The sequence below is a fragment of the Aphelocoma coerulescens genome, chromosome 26 (genome assembly GCF_041296385.1).
Source record: "Aphelocoma coerulescens isolate FSJ_1873_10779 chromosome 26, UR_Acoe_1.0, whole genome shotgun sequence".
NCBI classification, from domain to species: domain Eukaryota; kingdom Metazoa; phylum Chordata; class Aves; order Passeriformes; family Corvidae; genus Aphelocoma; species Aphelocoma coerulescens.
This window is the reverse complement of record NC_091039.1, coordinates 2,697,051-2,720,465: the sequence shown is the minus strand read 5'-3', so window position 1 is coordinate 2,720,465 and position 23,415 is coordinate 2,697,051. Positions and strand designations below refer to the sequence as shown.

At 58.2% G+C, this 23,415-nt stretch overlaps 1 protein-coding gene across 1 annotated transcript in view; it reads left to right on the top strand.

Annotated features, from left to right (window-relative positions):
• Positions 1–3,338: 3,338 nt before the first annotated feature.
• LOC138098996 (receptor-type tyrosine-protein phosphatase V-like) overlaps positions 3,339–23,415 on the top strand; it is a 35,792-nt gene continuing 15,715 nt past the window's right edge. Inside the window, exons 1-20 of the mRNA XM_068995971.1 lie at positions 3,339–3,404; positions 4,415–4,469; positions 6,819–7,085; positions 8,485–8,754; positions 9,277–9,543; positions 11,220–11,492; positions 12,204–12,464; positions 12,963–13,235; positions 13,630–13,899; positions 14,461–14,730; positions 14,878–15,150; positions 15,365–15,637; positions 16,035–16,304; positions 16,680–16,952; positions 17,741–18,013; positions 18,530–18,802; positions 19,850–20,119; positions 20,540–20,818; positions 21,050–21,184; positions 21,291–21,495. Of these exons, the coding sequence (XP_068852072.1) occupies positions 3,339–3,404; positions 4,415–4,469; positions 6,819–7,085; positions 8,485–8,754; positions 9,277–9,543; positions 11,220–11,492; positions 12,204–12,464; positions 12,963–13,235; positions 13,630–13,899; positions 14,461–14,730; positions 14,878–15,150; positions 15,365–15,637; positions 16,035–16,304; positions 16,680–16,952; positions 17,741–18,013; positions 18,530–18,802; positions 19,850–20,119; positions 20,540–20,818; positions 21,050–21,184; positions 21,291–21,495 (4,796 nt within the window). The remainder of the gene's footprint in view (positions 3,405–4,414; positions 4,470–6,818; positions 7,086–8,484; positions 8,755–9,276; positions 9,544–11,219; positions 11,493–12,203; positions 12,465–12,962; positions 13,236–13,629; positions 13,900–14,460; positions 14,731–14,877; positions 15,151–15,364; positions 15,638–16,034; positions 16,305–16,679; positions 16,953–17,740; positions 18,014–18,529; positions 18,803–19,849; positions 20,120–20,539; positions 20,819–21,049; positions 21,185–21,290; positions 21,496–23,415) is intronic.

Sequence of the window (23,415 nt, the reverse complement as noted above, 5' to 3'; positions counted from 1 at the left end):
ACATGCGTTCCCATGGCAGGGGGTGACAGTTTGCTGTGCCACTAGGATAGGCAGAGGCTGCGAAAGCTGCTGGGATGTTTCCTGGTTCATGCTCAGGGGCCAATCCCATCCTGGTGGGCAGAAAGGCACCTCCCAAGCCCATCCTCATGCTAAGTGAGGTTAGCTCTCCTCCTGGCTGGGGAGGTGTGGGGCAGTGGCACAGCGTGGCAGCAAGATCCAAGAGAACAGACATTGTGTTCCAGGAGTCCCTGCTTGGCTGCCCAGCCCAGAGAGCAGAGCAGGCAGAACAGACCCTTTGCTCTGAGGGCAAGCCAGTGTCCAGACACACTGCTTCCATGGTGGAGCTGTGCCCCCATGCAGGGCTGCAGCAGCAGAGGTTGTGGCCGGAGCTGGAGATGGCTGGCTTTGCAGAGAGGCTGGTGCAGGGGCACAGAGGCTGTGCCCAGGCAGGTGCAGTAAGTATGCACAGACTCAGATTCTCTCCAGCTGAGCCGGGCAGGCACAACCCAGCTGGAATATCCCAGGACTCCAGTGGCTGGGTTTGTCCTCTTGTTGGCCTGGAGCTGCTCTTTGGTATGCTTTGAAGCTGCAGGAGCCCCACCTTGACTCTGTAGCCTGGGAAAACCTCCTGTCTGTGCCACCACTGCAGGGGACACTCCCTTTGACACTGGGGGATGCAACATCTCCTTCCAGGGTTTTCCTTCATAATCAAGGTTCCCTCCTGTCCCATGTCCCTGGATCACAGTTCTCATCCCAGCAAGGCCCTCCATCCTCACCACCAGCCCCTGCTTCATCAGCCAGGGGCTCCTCGAATTCAGCTCTGCCATCACCTGCCACGCTCGAGGGACACCAGAGTCCCCAGCACTGCCTGCACTGCCTCTATCCCAGCCACCCTCCAGGTGACCCTCCAGGCTGCTCATGGGAGGAAACAACCCTGTCACCTGTGCTGGCAGCCTGCACCCCACAATGGACATCCACTGAAAGCCTCTTTGCAAACATGTTTTGGGGACCAGCCAGCTGTAACCTCCTTGATCCTGCCCTGGGCCCCTGGGTAAACCTGGCAAACCCACACTGCAGCGAGGAGCTCCAGTCTCCTCCCAGCTGGCTGCAGCTGCCCAGCTCTGGAAAGGGGCCTTTAAAAACAGTCCCCAGCCCACTGGAGACAGCAGCAATCAGGCCCAAATCTCCCCCTGTCTCATTTCTGGGGAGGTACTCCATCTCAGGAGCTGGAGGACCTCACCGCCAGTATCTGTGAGCACTCACCTGGCACTCAGGTGAGGGGGGATGGCCAGCTGCCCATCATGCCAGTGTCCAGCAGCAGGGATGGGTATCCCAGAGCTGGCTGTGTCACTGGTTGATAATGCCACGTGCTAATGGATCTCAGTCCCAAATGCTTATCAGGGGATCTCTAAGAGCCAGAGCTCTTACCTCGGGCATCCATCACTTGAGCAGATGCACCCATGGCATTTTTGGCATTCAGCCCTTTGAGCTGTGGGCATTAAGGGTTAAAAATCTTGCCTGTGCTGGAGCCAAGGCATTGCCTTCTGCTCCCACCCTGATCTCTGTGTTCAGGGTGCAGGGGAAGGGTAGGTCTGGAGACAGAGTGACATGAAGAGGCTCTGGCGGTAGAGCTGTACCTTTCTGCTGGGGGACATCTGAGTCCTAGACAGAAGTGACAAACAAGCCCTCACTGCTGGGCTGGGCTGCGGGGCCAGGGCTCCTTTATCCTCAGCCCACTCCAGGCAGGGACCTCTGCAGAAACGTGACTGTGACCACGGCCCCGGACTCCTGGCACCAGTCCCATTTGGCCAGGACCTGGGAAATTAACTGTTGCCCATGCAAAGGGAAGGGGATTCATGTTCTCAGTCCCCTTTCCCAGATGGCTCCATCAGCCTGGGGGTTGTTAGAAGGGTTGGGGTATGGACCCGGGGTTGGAGATGGGTCCTAGACCAGGTCCCCTGTGTCCCCCTCTCCTCTCAATTGCATGCAGAGCTGGAGCTTTTCCGTGTCTTTGTCCAGATACTGGGGATTGTTCTGTCTGTCACAGGTCCCACCTGACAAACTTTTGAGTCTTTTGTCGAGGGATTTTGGTGTTCCAGAGGACAGGTGGGGGATGTGTCCTACTCTGACAGCTCGGTGGCTCACAGTAATGAGCAGAGTTTGAATAACCCCCATAGGTGGCCGTGCTGGCCACTGGGACAGACTCCCACGGCCACAAAGGCTGTACTGGCTTCCGGACTGATGCATCACTGAACCTCTTCCAGCACTGTCCCAGATCTCCAGCGCTGATGTGAAGCCAATGGCATCTCTGCTCTGAATGAGAGCTGGCATTCTGCCACGCATTGCACAGACACCGCAGAGCACGGCCCTGCACGCAGCCCGGGGGCACAGCCTGATCCCCAGGCAACCCCCAAAGCACAGTGCCTACCCACCCGGGCACAGGGCACAGCCACCCCCTCAGAAGGGCGAAGCGTGGTTCGGGCACCTCTCTGCCCGCCAGATGCCACTCCCAGGAGTCTCTCACAGTGTGCGCTCCGCCCGCCGCAGCCTGCGGGGGGCACGGCACAGAAACGCCCCCAATCCCTGCCCTCGGCGTACCCAAACGCCGCTCCCCGGCCGCACCTGCGCAGGAATTAATGCCCACAGAGCTGAAGGGTGTCTGAAGGTGCGGCACACAGAGAGCCGGGGGGCACAGCACCCGCGGCCACACTCGTGCCGTCGCTCCCTGCACCATCCCAGCTCATCGCTGCGCCCTCCTTCCCTCCCTCCCCGCGCTGGGGGCTGGTTCGGGCGCTCCCTCCCAGCCTGGGGCCGCCATCAGCCGCCAGTCCTGTCTCCTCCCCTCCCGCTCCTCCCGCCCCTCCGCTCCAGCTCCCGGAGCTCCTGCCGATGCCAGAGAGGGCTCCAGTCCCTCAGAGCCCCCGCCGCAGCGAGGTCCCCTGAGCCCCCGGCCAGCAGCGAGGCCCCCACCCCAGCCGGCAGCTCTGCTCGCAGCCGCTCTCTCCGGGCCAGCTGCGGAGTCACCTCAGAGGACACGGACCCGCGGGGACAACAGCAAATGCGCCCGGCCAGAGGCAGCCGCCCCCGCTGGGCTTCTCCCGGGCCGGAGGCGAGCTCTGCCCCTGCCCAGGGACAGAGGGCCCGGCCGAGGTGCCAAGCGCTGGCCGGTCCCCACTGATGTTATCTTGCCACCTGCGCTCGGAAAGCATGTGGGGACGCGACTCCTGGCTGCCGTGGGAGAAGGGGCTGGCTGGGGACAGCCACTGCTAAGAAATTGCCTTCCCCCCCACTCCCTCCCCAACTTGTCATCCCTCTGATCTGCAGCCACCAGGTCCCCCATGAGGTCACTGCTGCTGCCGCTGCTGGTGCTGTGGGTGCCGTGGCTCCCAAGGACCCTGGCAGAGGTAAGCGCCTGACTCCCCAGCCCCCGCTTTGGCTCCGCAGCTCTTGGCCGCAGCTCGCTGCCGCGAGGGGCTGCCCCGCCGGGGAAGGACGCGGGACTGCGGGTGCCTCTCTCTGGCCGTGCAGCTGCGCCCCATCAGCGCCGTTCTCTATTCCGAGAGGCGCTGCCCCCGCTGCCCCTCGCCCCAGCTCCCGGGACCGCAGCGTGTCCCTGCTGCCGTGGCTGCGCCGCTCCTCGCCCGGCAGTGGCCCGGCTGCTGTTCCCAAGGGTCCCCATCCGCTTCGCTCTCCTCTCCCAAAAGCCCCGCGATCGGTGGGGAGTCGGAACGAGTCCGCCCGCAGAGCCGAGGGGAAAGAACGCCAGGAACACGATAATTCTGCTGTGGCTTGTTGCAGGACAGGGAGTGGGCAGGAGACATTTCCTTTAACGTGGGGGGAACTGACGCCAGTCCAAAGCCGGGCACACCCTGCTGGGAGCAGGCTGTGAGAGAACGGGTGTCCCCGCTGCTGGGCAAGGTGCTGGGGGCTCCGGGGGCTCTGTTCTGCCCGTGGGGGGTGGCAGCTGAACTGGAGTCTGTGGTCCGTCCATGCTCTCCCCGTGGTGGGGAAGGAGGTGTAGAGGGAATGAGATTGCCAGGCCCTGTCCAGAGCTTGCTCCCTCCCTCCATCTCCAGATCTTCTCCTGTGCTCTGGCTGGTTTGGTGGCCTCTTCCCCTGTGGGCATGGCCCCGTGTTGGTCTGCAGCCCCAGGACCCGTGCAAAATGCCAGGGCAGCCCACAAGCTGCATCTGCCAAGTCTGTCTCCCTGCCATGGCTAAGGGAGGTGTGAGAAGTGACCCAGGCTCTCCTAGGAAAAGGGGTCACAGCCCACAGATGCCATGTCAGGGTGGGACCCATGCCTGGCCAGCCTGACCCTTGGCCTGGCACAGGGCGCTTCTCCCAGGTGTTGGTCTCAGCTCAGCCCCCCCACCCCATCCTGCCCCTCTCTCACTTGACACCTTCAATCCCCCAGGGTGATGGATGCAACCACACAGCACAGGCAGGGCTGGATGCGCGTGGTGAAAGAGGTAAGACACAGGAACAAGGTTCCCAGGCTGAGAGGGGTGGGATGGTCTCGGTACCTGGAGTGGTGAGATGAGCAGATGTGCTGGACCACGACTCTTGGAGTTGAGTAGCTTTGTAAATACTCTGCTTTAGGCTTAACTACGAGCTACAGATCATGCCCAGGGAAGGGGGAGAGTCAGTCCCATCTGTATGGGGGCACTGTGAGAGATGGACAAGGCTCCAAAGCTCCCTGCTTCCACAGAACACCAGGTAGACTCAGCAGCAGCACAGCCATAGGTGCCCTGCTCAGAGCCTTGGGGTTGCCTGGGTAGAATCAGAATCTATAAGGCAGCCCCACGGCTGCTGTGGGCCTGGAGTCAGCACAGTGCCCACATGGCATCAGCCTATGCCAGTGAGAAATCACCTGGATGATCCACAGGCACCTGTCAGGGCATGGGGTGTACCTGGATGTGGCTGTCTGCGATGGGGTTAGTGGGAACATGAGAGCAGTGCTGGGGTCACGGGCCTCTGGCCCAGTTCAGGTACATTTGTGCTGCAGATGTGAGGAAGGTGACGGAGGCAGGCAGTGAAGCTGCTGGAAACTCAAGAGAAGCAGAGAAACCTAGGTTGAGAACTCATACCTTCAGGAGATAAGAAAGAGCCTGCAGTAACAAACCATCCCTGCTTGAACTCCAGGCAGGGCACAGACCTGTGGGTTGCCTTCAGGAGGCGCTCAGCTGTGCCTGGTGCTCTGGGTGTCTGCTGACAGCGAGGGTAGTCGAAGGCAGCTGGCCCACATACAGACACCTCATCCATGGGCACCCAGCTACATTCAGCCAACCCTTCCTAAGCAGTCTGATCCTAAACGTGCACTTGAATTTCTCAGGGATGGCACTGAGAAGGCCTTTCCCAGGGACACTACATGCCCCTATTTGTGTCCCGTCTGATGTCCTCTGGTCCCTCTGCCCTCACCAGCAGGCTCCAAACCACAGCATTGCATGGAACAGAAGTTGCGTGTAGTTCTGGAAGTGTTCAGCTCTGGGAAAGACACACAGAGCTCCTGATCAGTGCCAAAGGTGTCCCTGCCCCGGGCTCACCCCACTGCTCCTCCCTGGCTGTGGAAAGGGTGCCCCTGGGCAGACCTCTGGGGTAGTCATTGTGCTTGGTTCATGCTGTCTCCCTGCCAGACCCTACGTAAGCCTGTCATAACGTGTTGTACACCATAAATTTTAAGTGCTAATTATTACACAGATGTCTTATTAGCACTAGAGCTCTCTTGGCATTTTCCAGAGGCTGAGAGCCACAGAGAGCTCATGGATGTGGCACTTGGGGACTCGGGTTAGTGCTGGACTTGGCAGTGCTGGGGGAACAGTTGGACTCAATAATCTTAAAGGGCTTTTCCAACCTAAATGATTCCATGACTGACAGCAAGGCTGAGGATGGGGGTGTGTAACAATCTGCTGGAGGCATTGGGAGGCAGAGATGGACCCTGCCCTGGTCACTCTGCCAGCTTGGCCCTGACAGACAGGCTCTGCCTGGCTCCTGTTGTGTAGGTGGTTCCTGAGCAGCTTTAAGGGCAGGAATTCAATAGCAGTTTCTGCCACTGACCCACCAATTAGGCCAAGCCCAGTTTGCCACTTCCCTGTCCCCAGACACTCTCCATTGGGATGCCACAGCACTGGCCCCACAGCCCCAGTGCACTGACCTGGCTGCTGCAGCACAACCAAGGCAGGGACACACCTCAGCACGGGCTGGGGCCAGTCTGGTCCCACATTTCCTCCATGTGTGCAGTGTTCCACTCTTCTGAGTGGGCAGAACGGAGGCGACTCATTGTCTGGATCCCCTCCAAAGCAGCCTTTGCCCCCTTCTCTGTCAGAGACCACACAGAGGCAGAGATTATTGCAGGGAGCAGAATGGCCACCCTGCCATATCCATCCTGCCCCCCAATTGGCCACTGTCTTGCTTCTCCATGGTGGACCCAGAGCCTTCAACATCTTTTTGGGGGGCTCAAGCCAGCACAGGTGGTGAGCAATGGATTATACCCAGCCAGGGAACTTCTCTGCCTTAAACAAGGACTCTCTGGACAAAGCACATGATGACCTGAAGCCTTCTGGTCTTTCTCCAGTGGAGCAGATGCTCCATGCTTAGGAGCATCTCTTTGACAGCTTCCCTTGACAGCTTCCTTTGACCTGAGTCCATGAAGGTTTCTGAACATTCTTGTGTTTGCCAAAGGCTGTTCAGAGCCCTCAGGGTTGGGGTGGTGGCCATTACTGGGCCATGGCCCAGCAAGGGTGGGTGGCTGGGAGCTGGCCCTACAGGCTGGCACCCAGCACCACCACTCCCTGCTGAGGGTTTCGGATTTGCCTCTGCAGGCACCCTCCTGAATGTCAGTGTGAGTGACCACGACCGGTCAGACTCCCTCCTTCTGTCCTGGGATGAGCCAGAGGGAGGTGCCAAGGGGTACTTGCTCGCCCTCTCCTCCCTGGAGTCAGGCACGCTGCTGCAGAATGGGTCTGCTGGACCCAACGCCACCAGCTTCTGGTTCCATGAGCTGACCCCTGGCACACGCTACGAGATCAAGGTGACAGCCGTGCTGGCCTGCATGAGCACCACCAGCCAGACCATCACAGCACAGACAAGTAAGGGCTCATCTCAGTGCTCCTACCAGTGATCATTGTGCTGCTTTGGAGGGTGTTGTGCTGTTTGGATCGTTGTGCTGTTTGGAGTCCTACTAGTTTGTGGGGAGGTTGGGATTTTCCTCACTTTCACAAGAATCAGGGTCCTTCCTTGGTCCCCAGAGTCCCAGGGGTCATTCCCTCTTCCTTGTGGAGGAAGGGTCCTGCCTCTGCACTTTGTATGGGCTGGGTTCATGCTGTATCTTCTCCTACAATAATGGAGCTAATGATGGACCAGCCCGTGATGTGGCTTGCAGAGAGCTGAGGGGTGGAAAATGTCATGCCTGGAGGTCTAGAAATAGCTACAGGGAAGGAGCATCTGCTCCACAATTTTGGCACGTCTCTGTCAATCACTGCTCACCCCCAGGCCTTGCTCTGTGCCAAGGGTTGGGGAAGGGGACAGGGCTGGTGGCTCTACAACTCAGGTGGGGATGGCAGCCCTTGCCTGCACCTCTCCAGAAGATCATTGAGTAAATCAGTGCAGGTGAAGGTGGGAAACCTAGCAAATGAGAGTAGAGCTGGAGGGAGGAGATTGGACAGTGCAAGGGCTGGTGTCAGGCAGCAGTGGCAGAAGCAGAAGCTGGTTCTCATAGAAAGGCAGGTGGCAGGACCCACAGGGCTAGCAGGAACAGAGGACCTGGCAGCAGGTAAGCTTCCAGGTGATGATTGCTTCACCTTTATATGTTGGCCCTGACCAAGCCTCCCTGCTCAGTTCATAGTAACTGCTGAGACTGATACAAGGGGATGGTGCAGCCCACACAGCCCATGGGAGGCTGGTGAGCAGTGAGGGAGGTGATGGGGCTGTGCTTGGGGGATCCTTGCTGGAGCCTCTCTGCTCTGGAGACAGGCTGAGAGAGACGGGGTTGTTCAGCCTGGAGAAAAGAAGGCTCCAGGGTGACCTTGAAGTGCCTTTTAGTAACTAAAGGGGATTTGAAAATAGAGAAAGGGACTTTTTATGTGGGCAGATGGTGGCAGGACAAGAGGGAAGAGTTTTAAACTGGCAGAAGTTTACGTCAGATCTTAGGAAGAAATTCTTCCCTGTGAAGGTGATGAAGCCCTGGCACAGGTTGTCCAGAGAAGCTGTGGCTGCCCCATCCCTGGAAGTGTCCAAGGCCAGGTTGGCCGGGGCTTGGAGCAGCTTGGTCTGATGGAAGGTGTCCCTGCCCATGGCGGGAGGTGGAACTAGATGAGCTTTAAGTTCCCTTCCCACCCAAACCGTCCTGTGATTCTGTGATTGGGTCCTGTGAAGCTGGCTGGCAGCACCTCACTGGGCAAAGGCAAGTTCCACCAGCCTGTGAGCAGCTTGCCAGGTCAGGCACCCCCAGGCAAGCAGCCAGCAGTGCCTGTGCCATGTCCGATGCAGGTCCGTCAGCTGTCCGCAACCTGAGCCTGAGCAGCGGCGGGAGCTCTGCCTCGCTGCGAGCAGCCTGGGCACATGGGCACGGCCAGCGTGACGGGTACCGCCTGGCCCTGTGGCACAGCGACTCCCAGACCCTGGTGAGGAATGTGTCCCTTCTGCCCAGCACCTCCACCTTCCTCTTCGACGGGCTGCTGGCTGGTAGCGAGTATGCCTTGAAGGTCAGCACGCTGGCTGGGACCAGCCAGGCCAGCACCAGTATCCACCAGTGGACAGGTAGGGAGGGATGGGTTGTGCCTGCCCAAGGAGGAAGGGGTGGTAGAAGGGGTTTGGCAGGAAGGATGCAGCACATATGCTGGGCTGGTGAGGAGAGGAGGTCTCCAGGATTTGGATGGGGAGCTTGTGTATGGTGGGGAACAGCTGGAGTGTTTCAGGGGAAAACTTGAGCCTGCCTTGCAGCACCCACAGCTTGGGTTTGTGTGTTCCCAAGGGAGGGACGCAGTCTGGGGATCCTGGATCTCTTGGCTGCTGAGAGCTGCAGGAGTGCTGCATTACCCAGTCTACCACCCCTCTGCCCTCCAGTCTGAAAGACCATGACAGTATGGAGGGACTCCAAGGGCCCCCCAACCTGCATGGGAGGGGGCACGGGAGGGACATCCCTCAGTAGTCCCCTACCAGACCTTCAGCCCCCACGCCATAGAGAGCAACTGTGGGCACAGGAGCCCCTGGGGAGAGAGGAGGGTCCAGGGACCACCAGCCCCAGTGCTGAACCTCACTGTGTCCTGCTCTTCCCCTCAGCTCCCTCCATCCCCACCCAGCTGAGGCTCAGCCCGGGTTCCAGCACCAGCCTTGTCGCCTCCTGGGCAGGTGCTGCAGGGGCTGCCTGGCTTCATCTCGAGCTCCGCAACCTCCTCACCCAAAAGGTCAGCACAACCCTGTCAGCCAGGAGGGGCCTCACCAGCTACACCTTCCAGCATCTCCACCCCGGCACTCAGTACTGGCTGGGGCTCAGCGCCACAGCTGGGTCCCACACCGTAGTGGGACCCAATGCCACTGCCTGGACATGTGAGTATGAACTTGGTGACCCCAGCTTTCTCCCTGCCTCTGGTCCAGCTTCTGAATCCAAAGGCCTCCTGCCAGAGTCTCGGGTGCACAGGGTGATCTTCCTTGGACCTGGCCAAAAGCTGCTCCAGGACCCAGCTCTGGGGTACTGCTATAGTGGGGCCAGTGAATCCCTTCAGCAGGTGGATTCCCTGTGCTGGCCTGCTTCCCTCTGGGATGAAGTGGGAGCAGCCTGTGGTCTCTCCCCAAGGAGAAGAATGGAAGGGCAGCAGATCACACTGCTGTTCAGTGCTGCTGGGGCTTGGCTCTCATGTGCCTCAGGGCTGTACAGGAGCAGCAGAAAAAATGGGGCAGGGGGGCAGCAATTGAGCTGGTTTGAACTGGAGGCCTCTGGAGGGGCTTATAGAAGAGCAAGAAAGACTTTTCACATGGGCAGACAGTGATAGGACAAGAGGTGAAGGGTTTTAAACTAAAATGTGAGAGATTTAGATTAGATTTTAGGAAGAAATTCTTTCCTGTGAGGGTGATGAAGCCCTGGCACAGGGTGCCCAGAGCAGCTGTGGCTGCCCCATCCCTGGCAGTGTCCAAGCCTGGGTTGGCCGGGGCTTGGAGCAACCTGGGCTAGTGGAAGGTGTCCCTGCCCATGGCAGGGGGTGGAATGAATGAGCTTTCCAATCCAAACTATTCCACAATTCTATGATTCTATGAAATGGATTTTTGGTGCTCTTTGATTGCTGTCAAGGACATGTTGTGGTAGCACCTGATAAACTCATCCTGGTGGATGTTCCCAACATGATGGGTGCTGTGCAAATACAGCCAAGGAATCCATGAGCCTCTGGCAGGTCAAAACAGTGTGGAGACTATTGCACCATTCTCCCAGCCCACTCTCTGCTCCGGCCTCAGACTGATGAGGACCCTGGAAGAGGGGGACTTTGCTGGTGACACCATGTCCACAGCACAGTAAAAAGTTCCAGTCCTGAACTTGCTCTCCCAGATGTTTCCAGAGAAAACAGGAGGGAAATAGAGAGGGCAGAGCAGGTTCACACTGAACACCAAGGTAGCGTTGGCCCTCAAATGATGGTGGTGCCAAGCTGCAGACTCAGAGCTGCTGTGGCCAGTGACTCGTCCTGGCACTGGCCAGACACTGGTCAGGTGCACGCTGGGAGGACCTGGTGCCACCAGGTGTCAAGTCTCCAACTCCTTCCTGCTCCACCTGCCAGCCCAGGAAGCTGGAGCCTGCTCCCTGCTGACTGTGCAGATGGGATTTTGGAAGGCCTCCAGAGCTCCAGCTGGTTTGTTTCTGCTCTGGAGTGAGGCTGATTCCTGCTGTTGCTGTCTGCGGCTCTGACCTGCTCCACTGAACAGAATTCCCCCGTGCCAGACACACAAGCCAGGGGCGTCTGGCCAGGAGTTTGGTCCAGGCCAGTTCCTGGGAATATCAGCAAGCTCATGGTGGGATGTGAGTGGAGTGGAGGGAGACTCTCAGGAATTTCTCAGCAAGGCTGCCAGCTTTGTCTGGACTCTTGTTAGTCCAGGAATGCTTGTGCTGGGGAGTGGAGATGGCACGCTCCAAAAGGATGTCTGAGGCTGGATGTAACCCTGCTGGGAATGAGGCCCAGGAGAATATGGGATACAGGGTACCCCATAATCCTGACTCACACAATCCTATTCCCTTCCAGACCCCCTGAGCCCTGGCAACGTGACCCTGAGCAGTGCAGAGGAGCAGAACTCCTTGCAGGCTCGCTGGAGTATCCCAGGGGGACAGAGGGACTTCTACCTGGTGACGCTGCGAGAGGGAGAGGACAGCATTCCAACAAGGAACATCTCTGTTGGTGGGGACAACGATCATGTCACCTTCCATGGGCTGAGCCCTGGCCAGCAGTACTCTGTCCAGGTGGTGGCAGTGGCAGGGCCGTACAGGGCATCAGCGCACAGCACAGCAGCCTGGACAGGTGAGCATAAGCCCATGTGTGGCCCTTGAGGCTGTTCCTGCTGCCCGATGAAGGGGCTGCTGCCTGCAGGGGGCTGGGGGGGAGGCAGGTGCAAGGACAGGGCACATGTGACACCTGGTCTCAAGAGCAGGTTGTGGATCAGAGCAGCAAACTCTGCCTCCCCACAGTTCCTGGTGAGGGTGGGCTCAGAGGTCCTGGGAGGGTTTGTGCCAGTGTCAGGCACAAATCAAGAGCAGATCCTGCTTCGTGCCTTCTGGACTCGGTGTTTGGCAGGTTCCAGGCAGCTTCTCCCCTTCCCCTCACCACAGCTGGGTGGGTGGGCAGGGAAGCACCATCAGCCCCCTCAGATCAGCATCTCCCCATGCCCAGTCTCTCCTGGGTGACTTGTGGAGCCACAGTTGGTGCTGTCCCAGAGCTGCCACTCTGGGAAGGGACGATGGAAGCTGTACACAGTGTGGGGAGGCACCCACCCAGCCCATGGTGCTGGGGGCACTAAGGGCTCTCTCTGCAGCCCTGGCTGCCCCTGTGTGGGATGGAGACAACTGCAGTGTCACAGAATCACAGAACTGTTAGGGTTGGAAGGGACCTCTGGAGATCATCTAGTCCAACCCCTCTGCTCTAGGGTCACCTAGAAAAGCAGAAAATACCTCGTGAAAGCAATCTTCCTGCCTGATGCACTGTCCTGTGTTGTGCTGTCCTTGTCCCTTGCAGAACCACAAGCACCATCTGGCGTGAGCCTGTCCAGCCAGGGTAGCCCCCACAGCTTGCTGGCCAGCTGGGAGGAGGCGATGGGGGAGGGCTATCTGCTGGCCCTTAGCCTCGCAGAGCACCCCGTGAAGAACAGCTCCTTGCTCAGGGGTGTCACGAGCTTCACCTACGAGGGCCTCCACCCTGGGACCCTCTACACCTTTGAGGTCAGCACTGTGGCTGGTCCCTACACATCCTCACCCCGGTGCATCTCCAACTGGACATGTGAGTGCCACAGCCCTGGGTTCCCACTGGATCCCCACTGGGTTCCCTTCCCCCTGATGTCACACCTCAGGGCACTGAACAGCACACGTGTTCTACAGCTTCATCCAATAACTGGGCAAAAGGCTCAGGAGGAGGCAGAGGTGCTGCTGGATGTGTCTGTCCCTGCTCTGTTTGCCAATCACCAGGCACAAGGGGCAGCTGAGCCCAGTGCCTTTCTCCTCCTTCCCGTCAGCCACTCTCCCGTGGCACTACTCAGGCTGCCACTGCCTTGAGCCACCCCCTCCACCACCCACCACCTGCCCCAGCACCAGAACAATTTTTCCTCTGTGCCAGTTTGAAGTGTGCTGGCCCAGTCCCTGCCAGACTGGTGGGTGGGTGTCAGCAGGGGTGACAGTGGTCAAAGCACCTGCATGCAGGTTCTCCCAGGGAAGGAGCTCCTGCCCCAGCACATCTGGAGTTGCACTTCTGCCAGGTGATTCTAGACCTTTCCTTTTCTAGACCCTTTGCCCCTAGAGCAGCTGACCCTCAGCAATGGGGGCCACAGCACCTCTCTGCAAGCCTCCTGGAGAGCAGCTTCCTCTGGCAGCACTGGCTACACAGGGACCCTCTGGGAAACCAAGTCCCAGGTGCAGGTCAGGAATGTGACTGTGGGGAAGGACTGGACGAATGTCACCTTGGAAAACCTGGTCCCTGGGCGACAGTACACACTGGAGATGGCTGCTGTGGCTGGACCCTACAGATCCCCGGTGCGATCGGCCACCGACTGGACGTGTGAGTGTGACAGTCCTACCTCACCCTACTGCAGGTCACAGCCACCACCTGCCCACCAGAGCAGAATGCTCACAGGTGGTGTGGGGAGGTGGGGAACCAGGGACAGGGGTGCATAGACAGAATGGGAGGTCAACTGGAGCCACATTCAGCCATGTTGGAAGTAGAAGGACCTGCAGTGCAGGAGGGACCCATCACCAAACAGAAAACATTTTCAAGCATCACCCAGGGGAAGGTGGGGACCCACTCCCATGTCTGCTGCTCTGGATTTGGTGTGCCAGGGCTGACTCCTGACCCAACCCCAGCAGGCACAGGCAGTGGAGGGTGCCCAGGACAAGGGTGTGCAGCCCCCACACCACAGCCACCTCTCACTGCCCAGGTGTCTCTTCTCTCTCAGACCCCCTGGCTCCGGCCGGCGTGACCCTGACCAACACCCGGCGCCCAATGGGGCTCTCGGCCTTCTGGGACAAGGCTGCTGGCGATGTGGACCAGTTCCACCTCCAGCTCTACAGCAAGAGCCATGCAGCACAGAGGAACACCTCAGTGGGGCCAAACACCCACAACTTCACATTCTTGGGGCTGTCCCCTGGCACTCAGTACTTCCTGAAGGTGACTGTCCTCGCTGGCCCATACAGATCCTCGTCACACTTTGCCACTGAGTGGACATGTGAGTCAGAAGTATTCGCAGTCTCTTGTGGGGATGGGACATCCTGGCACTGCCTGCAAGACTTGCAGTGACACAAACTTGTCTGGGTGGAGGGAGGGCTCTGGTGAGACCTGCATGCTCCCTGTCCTGGAAGACAGAGCACATGTCATAGGTTAGGTACTGTGTGCTAGCTGCTGGGCCCCAAAAGACCCTTTTCCCCAGCTTAGGTTTTCTCCAGTCAAGCTGAACCTTCTGCCTAGACCACTGGTGATCTCAAGGCCAGCCAGGGATTAGTGGGAGGGGGATGTGAGAGAGGAAGCACAGAGACCTGTATAGGCTGTCTGCTTCCTGTCCATGGAGCAGGGCAGCCCACAGGGAGCTGAGTGGTCTCAGCACCTGCCTGCCAGCAGCACCCTGGGGACATGCACAGGCAGATTGCATGTCCCTCAGGAGAACAGGAGATCTGGTGGTCAGGTGCCACCACTTCTCCTTCAGCCCTGGTCAGAGGTGCAGGCTGTACCCTGGCTTCTCCAGGTGGCTCCTCTACCACCTCATGGGTCTCCATGCTCTGCTTTCCTCCAGATCCACTGTCCCTGGCTAACGTGAGTGTGCAGCCTGGCCGGAAACCCCAGGAGCTGCACGTGAGCTGGGTGGAATCCGGAGGTGGCAGAGATCACTTGGTACAGCTCTCAGTGGCTGAGTCCCTGTCCATCATCAGGAATGTGTCTGTCCCCCGTGGAGTCACCCAGCTCGACCTGGAGGGGCTGGTGCCAGGGTCCCGGTACCGCGTGGAGATCATTTCCCAGGCTGGGCCTCACCGCATCTCCTCTCAGACTGCCATCGGCTACACTGGTAGAAACACAGCTCCCCTGCTCCCACCAGCCTTTACACATTGTCTGGATGCTCCCACAGTCCTCCAGCTCCCAGCTTCACTCCCAAACTAAAGTCTGTCCTGAGCACCCCAGGTTTGTCCCCAGTGACACTGTTTCTCTCCCGCAGTCCCACTGCCTCCTCGTTCCCTGTCTGCCAGTCCTGTCAGCACAGCCTGGGCTCTGGCTGTGCATTGGGAGCCTGCTCCTGGGCACAGGGATGGATACCTGCTCAGCGTGCTTGAGGAGGGCTCTTCTGCAGCACCAAGGACCCTGGAAGCAGGGAAGGACAGCACCAATGTCACTGTGCCACAGCTGGAACCAGGAACATGCTACCTTGTTGGGATCTGGGCAGTGGCTGGACCCTACCGCTCCCTCCCCAAGAACATCACCAGCTGCACAGGTCAGCATCTGTGACACCCACGGGTAGTGGGATCAGTGTTGGCACCTGGGAGAGGAAATGAGAGGAGGGGAGGAGGAGGGCACCCTGGCCTGGTTCCTGGTGAAGCTGGCCTGTAGTCACATCGTGCCTCTCACAGCCTCCTCGTACCAAGATGGCTGCATGTTCAGAAGTGGATTTTTTCCTCTCTGACTCGTGTGTCTGTTTTTCCTCACAGTTCCTGCTGCACCAACAAACCTGAGTCTTACCAACCCAGGCAGCTCCTCAGAGCTTTACACATCCTGGAACAAGCCCCCGGGCAGGAGGGACCACTACCGCATCACTCTGTATAGCCTCAGCACCCAGAGCAGGATTCCGGTCCAGACCTTGAGTGCAGATGCCCTGAACTGCACCTGGACTCACCTGGAGGCAGGCAGCAAGTTTGCTGTGCAGGTCACTGCTGTGAAAGGCTCATTAGAAGCCTCTTCCATCAATGTCACCCAATGGACATGTGAGTCTGCTTGGTTGGGTTGGGCACAGTGCTCCGGTGTGAGCCTCCACCTGAGCCTTCCAGAGCACCCTCTGCTACCTTCCCCATCCCAAGCCGTGCCCACAGCTTCTATGCAATGGTCTGACCTCTCTGCTCACTGCCCTCACTCCATCCCTGACACAGAGCCAATCCCCCCATCCACCCCAGAGGCTCTGGGTATCTCCCCTGCCACATCCAGCTGCAGACCCCAGGGACGATACGCTCAAAGTCATGTGCCCTGCCTGGCTCTTTGTGCTCCGGCTTCTCTCCAGAGGATCTCTGGTCCAGCCTGCCCACCGCCTGGAGGACCCCTGGGCACAGCAGGCAGCTCTCAGTGCTGAGCAGGGGGGTAACTGACTGTCTCCATGTTGCTTTCCAGATCCCTTGGCCCCTGTCAACCTCACCCTGGGCAGCCCCGCAGCCTCAGCGCTGGTGGTGTCCTGGGCAGTGGTGGGACGGGGGGCAGAAGGCTTCGTAGTGAATGTTGGTGACGCAGCCTCCGGCGCTCCTGTCGGGCACACGGTGCTGGGTGGCAATGCCAGGAGTCACATCCTGAGGAGCCTGAGCCCTGGGACCCGCTACAGCGTGGCAGTGAGGGCCACAACTGGGCCCTTCCACGCCAGCACCCCCAACCTCACCCACTGCACACGTGAGTGTGATGCTCTCCTTACAGCCAGGTGTTCTTTACCAGATCTCCCCAGTTTAGACAGAGACCACACTGGTGCAGCCTTCCTGCTTTCCTCTCCCACCTGTGCAAGCACCCAGTGCTTACTCCCTGCTGGACGCAGCATGAGGAGTCTGTGCCTGATCCTGTGCCACACCCCGCCCCTGGCAGCCATCCACAGTGATCCACAGTCTCAGACAGCAGCCAGGGAGGAAGCAGCTGCCACAGAGTCACAGCCAGCCCTTGGGACCTGGTGGAGCTGACCCATCTCCTGCAGCACGGGCTTGGCACAGACATGGGGCATCTGCTTGAGCTCAGGCCAGATGTGGCTCCTGGCAGTGACCTGTGTTTCCTCCCCAGGCCCGCTGCCCCCAGCTGCCCTGCGCTGGCTCAGCACGGGGCATCCTGACCAGCTGAGCGTGGCCTGGGGAGCCACAGCCGGGGGCAGAGATGGATACACACTGACCCTGTACCACGCACAACTGGGCACTGTGGCAGCTACAGCCTCGCTTGGGAGAGACACCCACAACTTCACCTTCACGGGACTGGCCCCAGGATATGAGTACTCCCTGGAAGCCACTGCCACAGCTGGACAGTACCAGACAGCAGCACCCAAAATCAGTGGCTGGACATGTGAGTACCTGGAGCACTGGCCCCTGCAGAGGGGTGGGAGATATCACACCACTGGGCTATCCTGAAGAGAGTTGGGAGATTCAGAGGGGAGCTGGTGGCTTTGGAGATGTGCACACAGCCATGCACAGGTGTGACACACAGCAGTTAGTGCAGGGGCCCTCATGGCACTGGGATGTTCAGCTGTAGGCTTGCACAAGGATGTGCTGATGAAACAAGGCTGCCCAGATGTGCCTGTGCTGGGACATTCCCTGCCCGTGCTGACCCATCTCCCTGTGTACAGGAGCACAGAGGTGTACAGGGCACCTGTACTGTACCTGTGTACAGGAGACTCACTAAGTAGAACTGTAAAAACCACCTTACTGTAAAGGTTCATGAAATTAATCAGTGGAGTACAATAAGCCACTCCACGGTCCTCCCAGGAGAATGGGTCTTTGATGGGCTAAGATTTTAGGGCTGGTCAGAGTACAGAGGCTGTGCCGGTGCTGTCTGGGCAGCAGGGTGTGGGAGCACATGTGTGCACACGGCAGGGTGAAAGCGTTCCCACTGGGCTGTGGGAGTGAGGGTGACCTGTATGAGCAGGGGTTGGCATCTGAGGCACCAGTAGGGGTGAGCATCGTTAAAGGTGAGATGAGATGGGAGTGGAAGAGAGAAAAATGAGGATGAGGAGGCATGGGCCAGAGGGGATCCTCCCTCAGGGGGCACCTGTCCTGCTGCACAGTGACCCATCAGGTGTTTGTTTCCTTCTGCACGGTGTCCGGTCCCTAACATGAGGTGTGCTGGTTCCCCAGGCCCGCTGCCCCCGGTCTCCGTGCGCTTGCTGAGCACAGGGCACCCCAACAGGCTGAGCGTGGCCTGGGGAGCCACAGCTGGGGGCAGAGATGGATACACACTGACCCTGTACCACGCACAACTGGGCACTGTGGCAGCTACAGCCTCGCTTGGGAGAGACACCCACAACTTCACCTTCACGGGATTGGCCCCAGGAAGCAAATACGTGCTGGAGGTGGCATCTGTGGCTGGGTCTTTCAGGGCACCTGCAGGGAATGTCAGCAACTGGACATGTGAGTACCTTTTCTGAGGGGATGTGTGCCTTTCTGGGCAGTCACAAAAGCTCATGGCCAAGAGCATTGCCCCACTGACCTTCATAGCAGACCCCAAGCCCTGCCTGGGGCATGTCAGTGCCATGGCACTGAGCAGGGCTCTGCCCACTCCCATCATCAGCTCCACCAGCCTGGGTGAGGGAAGCTGGAGCTCCAGAGCCATGCATCAGGGGAGAGCCATGGAGGAGGGAGCAGCAGACAGGGCATTCACCTTCCCCTGTCCTCTGGCTGGCTGCATGTTCCCTCCTCACCCCTCCCCAGGTGTCTGGCTCCATCTGGGACAGGGCTGTCCCTGCTTAGACAAGCACAGAGAAGTTTGCAAAAGCTTTGAGCTTCCTCTGGGCTGTTGGGTGCTGCCACACAGTCGAGGCTAAGTGCCCTGTCCAATGTGGTGCCTCCCTTCTGATGGCACTGCCAAGAGACCCAGGCAATGTCCCTGGGCCCATTGCTGACATGTCTCCCATCCTATCTCTCCAGACCCCTTGGCACCCCGTAATGTGTACATGACGAACCAGGGGTATCCCAACAGACTGAGCGCGTCCTGGCGAGCCGAACCCCAAGGACAAGACAGTTACAGGCTCCTCCTGTATCATTCGGGGTCAGGTATTGTGGCAGCCAATGTCTCTGTTGGGAAAGGCACCAGCAAATTCACCTTTTCTGGCCTGGCTCCAGGACACAAATACCTGCTGGAAGTGGTGTCCATGGCAGGGCCCTATGCAGCCTCCGCAGGGAACATCAGTGACTGGACAAGTAAGTGTCAGAGCCAGACATTCTGCATCTTCCATGAGGCTCAGCCTTCCCACCTGGATGGGCTCAGCACCTGTGGTGGGAAGGGGCAGAGACTCAGCCAGGACTGCTGCCTGGAAGCTGTAGGATCAGAGAATGGTTTGGGTTGGAAAGGACCTTTTAAAGGCCATTTAGTCCAACCCCCCTGCTACTAGCAGGGACATCTTCAACTAGATCCGGTTGCTCAGAGCCCTGTCAAACCTGACCTTGAATATTTCCAGGGATGGGGTGAGATGAGATGAGATGAGATGAGATGAGATGAGATATGAGATGAGGTGGGATGTACCAGTGTAGCAATGGGATCTTGGGCTGGGCAAGCCCTGGTGGACGGCAGAGCCAGGCAGGGCAGTGCTGCTGCCTGTGGGAGGGCCTGGCAGCCACGAGTGCTGTTTCAGGAGGCAGCCTCCAGCCCATGGCGCCCTGCTTGCACAGTCTGGCTCCTCCAGGCACGGGTGACTGAACAAGAGCACAGGGTCCCATGGCAGTAGTGCTGCTCTGGTAGATGACACCCACAGCCTGGGGGACCATGAGGCATCACCCCACCATTCCTGCTGCCTTTCTTCCAGGCACTCCGAGAATTGCTGGCATGGGGTATAAGGGGAGGATGGGGTTTTTTTTTTCTTTTTAAGGAATGTGGAAATGCAGATAAGCACAATAAGCCTTTTCATGTGCTTGTCCCCACAGCCCCTGCACTTTGCTTGGGGAATCCAGCGGTCCCTGCTCCCACGCTCAGCCATCCCCTGGCAGGGTGCGGGGAGTCATGTGCAGAGCCCTTCGGGCAGGTCTCTAGTGAAACTTGCTAATTAGCAGGAAGAAGAATCCATCTCCTCCATGCTCCTCACTCTGTATGTCCTTCAGCTGCCACTTAAAGGTCATTTCTGGCAAACAGCCGCTGCGGGAATGTTATCACTGAGCATGTGGAGTCTCCTTGTGTGTCACCCATCTCCTGCTTGTGTCGCTGTAGAATAGAATGCATGCCAGTAACTCTTCCTGGTGTGGTTTTTGTTGTAGCTCCCTCAGTTCCCCAAAATCTCTCGGCGGTGGCTGAAGGGAACAACACAATGCTGATCTCCTGGGGCAGTGTCTCTGGACAGCAGGATGACTGCCAGCTGTGGCTGCGGGACCCCCGGAACAGCTCGCTGCCCTGGCAGCACTCCCTGGGCAGAGGACAAGTCCAGCACCTCCTCCAGGGGCTGATCCCGGGCAGGAACTACTCCGTGTCCTTGAGCTGCGTGGCTGGGCCGTACTGGAGCAGCACCAAGCCCTTGGCAGTGCCCATGGGTGGGTACACGCTGCCATAGGGAGGCAGCAGGGCAGGCTGGAAGGGGGAGAAACACTTGGGTTGTCTCAAGTCTGGATCGACCCTTGAGTGTCAACAGAGGCATGGGAAGTCTTGTGGAGGGAGATGGGGAAAGCCAGCAAGGTGACCTTCTGATAGCCATTGGCTCCCTAAGCTAGTCCCAGCACAGAGGTCTCCTGTCTCCTGCCTACCTAAAGCAGAGCAGACTTTGCAGAGATCTCCTGTAAGACATGAGCTGCCCTGCCCATTCACACTGTCCTGTGGCCCATGGCACAGCAGGCCCCCAGTGCAGGTGTCTGGCTCTGCTCGTCTCACTGGCCACGGGAGCAGATGCTGACAAGGGCAGAGGTTGGGATTTCTCTGACCCAGTGAGTCCAGAGCCTGCCCTATCTCCTTTGCAGAGCCAAATCCAGTGAAGAATGTGCAGTGCCTACCAGAGTCAAGGAGCCTTTACTTGAACTGGACGAGCTCTCCTGGAGATGTGGAGGCTTATGAGGTGGTGACAGAGAGACTCTCTGAAGGACCTCCCACCTCCAAGTATACCATGAGCATCCCTTCAAGTGAAGCCAGTCTGGAGGGGCTGGAGCCAAACTCCTCCTACCAAATCACTGTGAGCACCGTGGGCATGAACACACTGAGGAGCCAGGCTGTGACTCTGCTCTGCAGCACAGCAGTGGAGCGTGAGTCCCCTTCTTTCCCACAGCCTTACCACAGGCCCCAAGAGAAAACCCCTGGTGTTGCTGGTTAAACCCAGGGGCTCTTTGAGGTGCTTGTGAGGCCCACGTGGCTGCAGTGACGTGCGGTGGGTCAGGGCTCTGGCAGTGCTGCTGCAACCAGTCCCAGACTGAGCAAAGGGGGGGTCTGGGAGCAGGGACACACTACGAGGCTGTGCTTGCCGGTTCCTCTTCCAGCCCTGCCCCCGCCCCTGCGCGCAGACACCTTCCCAGTGGAGGCCAGTTCCACGGTTATCATTTCACCCGACCTGTTCAGCGAGGAGAATGGCCAGATCCAGTACTACGGTGTCATTGCCACCACTAATGAGTCACGTAAGTGTCCCTGCATGTCCCAGTCTGCAGTGGCTCCCTGGAGGGCAGCGGGGCCCCTGAACGTCACTTTGGGGCTGTCACTGTCACCTTGAACATTCCCTTCTAGTGCTGAGGCCCACCCAGGAGATCATGTCCAGCACATGGTACGACCACTACTACGGGACAGAGGACTCCTACCTGGCAGTGCTCATCCCCAACCCCTTCCGTCAGAGGAGCTCCCCCGAGAGCTGGCGAGTGCCGGTGGGGACAGAGGAGTGCGGCCAGTCCAGGGCAACGTGCAATGGGAAGCTGAAAGACAACGAACAGTACAGGTGAGAGATGTCAGCATCCCTCCTGAGGGGAAGGGGCTGGAGGAGAAAAAGGACTGCACGTGTCCCTGCGTGGTGCCACCAGCTCCCTGGATATCACCTCACCCTCACACCCCCAAATCCCTAACAGGGGACCCCAAGGGTTCTCCACCAAGCAGTGTTTACAGAAGGCAGGGGCTGGCATGCAGGGAGTACTAGGCAGTGTAGTGGGCAGGGAGGGGGAAAGCTGAGGCTGCCAAGGGCTGTGTGTGTTGTCTTGGGAGCTGAGCAGATGTCCAGCCCCAGGATAGGAACTAAAACAGATGCTGTTACTTGTAGGACTTTGGTGTGTGACTCAGAACCACATGCAGACAGTGCAAAAATGAAACTGATTTGAAAACAGAGTGGTGCCTACTCAGTGGGGGACCCAGAGGCTGGGGGTAGCAAACACTCAGGCTAAGGTCCAAGTTCCCCATGAGACATACACATAGATCCCAATAGTCGTAAGTTCAGAGTCTTATTTGACAGTAAATAGAATCCAGGAACATGGAGGTATGTGTTTTTTTGTAGGGTACCTTTAAAACTGTTGATGGAAAAAGAGGTTTTCCACTGCCAACAAAGAATGGTATCTTTAGTCAGTCCTGTTAATTTAGCAGCTCACAGTTTCATCAAATGGGGACCATCTCCACAGGCATTTCTCTGATCCCCCGGAGTTCTGGAAGGTTATCCCATTTCATTTTTAAGAAACTTGCAGCAAGGGTGGCTGATGGGTGATAAAGTCACTGACAGCATTATGAAAAGAGACTGAAAGCCCGGGGGAGAGCGTGTGCATGAGAGAGCTGCCCTTTCCACTGGGAATTAAGGGAGAATTAAATCTGCCCATAAGTGTTGTGGTGCATGGGTGTTGGGGTTGGACCTGCTGGCTGGCCCTTCCTTCCTTCCTTCCTTCCTTCCTTCCTTCCTTCCTTCCTTCCTTCCTTCCGAATTCCTTCCGAATTCCTTCCGAATTCCTTCCGAATTCCTTCCGAATTCCTTCCTTCCGAATTCCTTCCTTCCGAATTCCTTCCTTCCGAATTCCTTCCTTCCTTCCGAATTCCTTCCTTCCTTCCGAATTCCTTCCTTCCTTCCTTCCTTCCTTCCTTCCTTCCTTCCTTCCTTCCTTCCTTCCTTCCTTCCTTCCTTCCTTCCTTCCTTCCTTCCCTCCCCACTACTTTTCCTATGTGCAGACATGCAAAACTTTTAACTGATTCTTACTGAGTTGTTTTATATTCACACCCATGCTAAACGGGCTCTTAAGCTGCTGGTTGGGGCAGCACTGGTCCAGATTGGTGATAACACACAGGAGGTGGGAAATGGCTGTTTTCTCCCAGGAAAAAAAAAAAAAAAAGGAGTTTCCAGAGAGCCACTGCCTTGGAAATTTCCCCCAGAGTGGGGTCATCAAGAGCAGAGGGCAATTCCTGTGTGCTGCGTTATCCTGCCTGGCAGGAGAATGGCTGGCAGTGCACTCCCATCCCGTGTCCATCTCATGCCCATCCCAGGTCCCTGGGCTGGTGTGGGTATCTCAGAAGGTGTCAGAAGCTTGGAGATGAAAGCTGATCGCCCATGAAATCTCTCTGTTCTGTATTGTTCACGTGTCACCTCAGGTGTGGAAGGGCAGGACTTACTGCTTCACCCCTCAGCCTCAGCTCTGGAGGGTCAGCTGGGGATGGAGAGGGAACAGCAGGGCAGAGGCCTCAGACCAGGGTCTATCAGCAGCCTCGAGGGGACTTTAACAACAGCACAATCACTCCAGGATAGCCTCCACATGCAGGCACTGAAGAGCCAGGCTCTGTACCTGCCCCACCCACCTCCCAGTTTTCACTCCAACAGGAGCCTCCCACGGAGGAGCAGCTTACTCAGGGACATGGGGCCCTGTCATTAGTCCACCTGCCATGATTCAGTGAC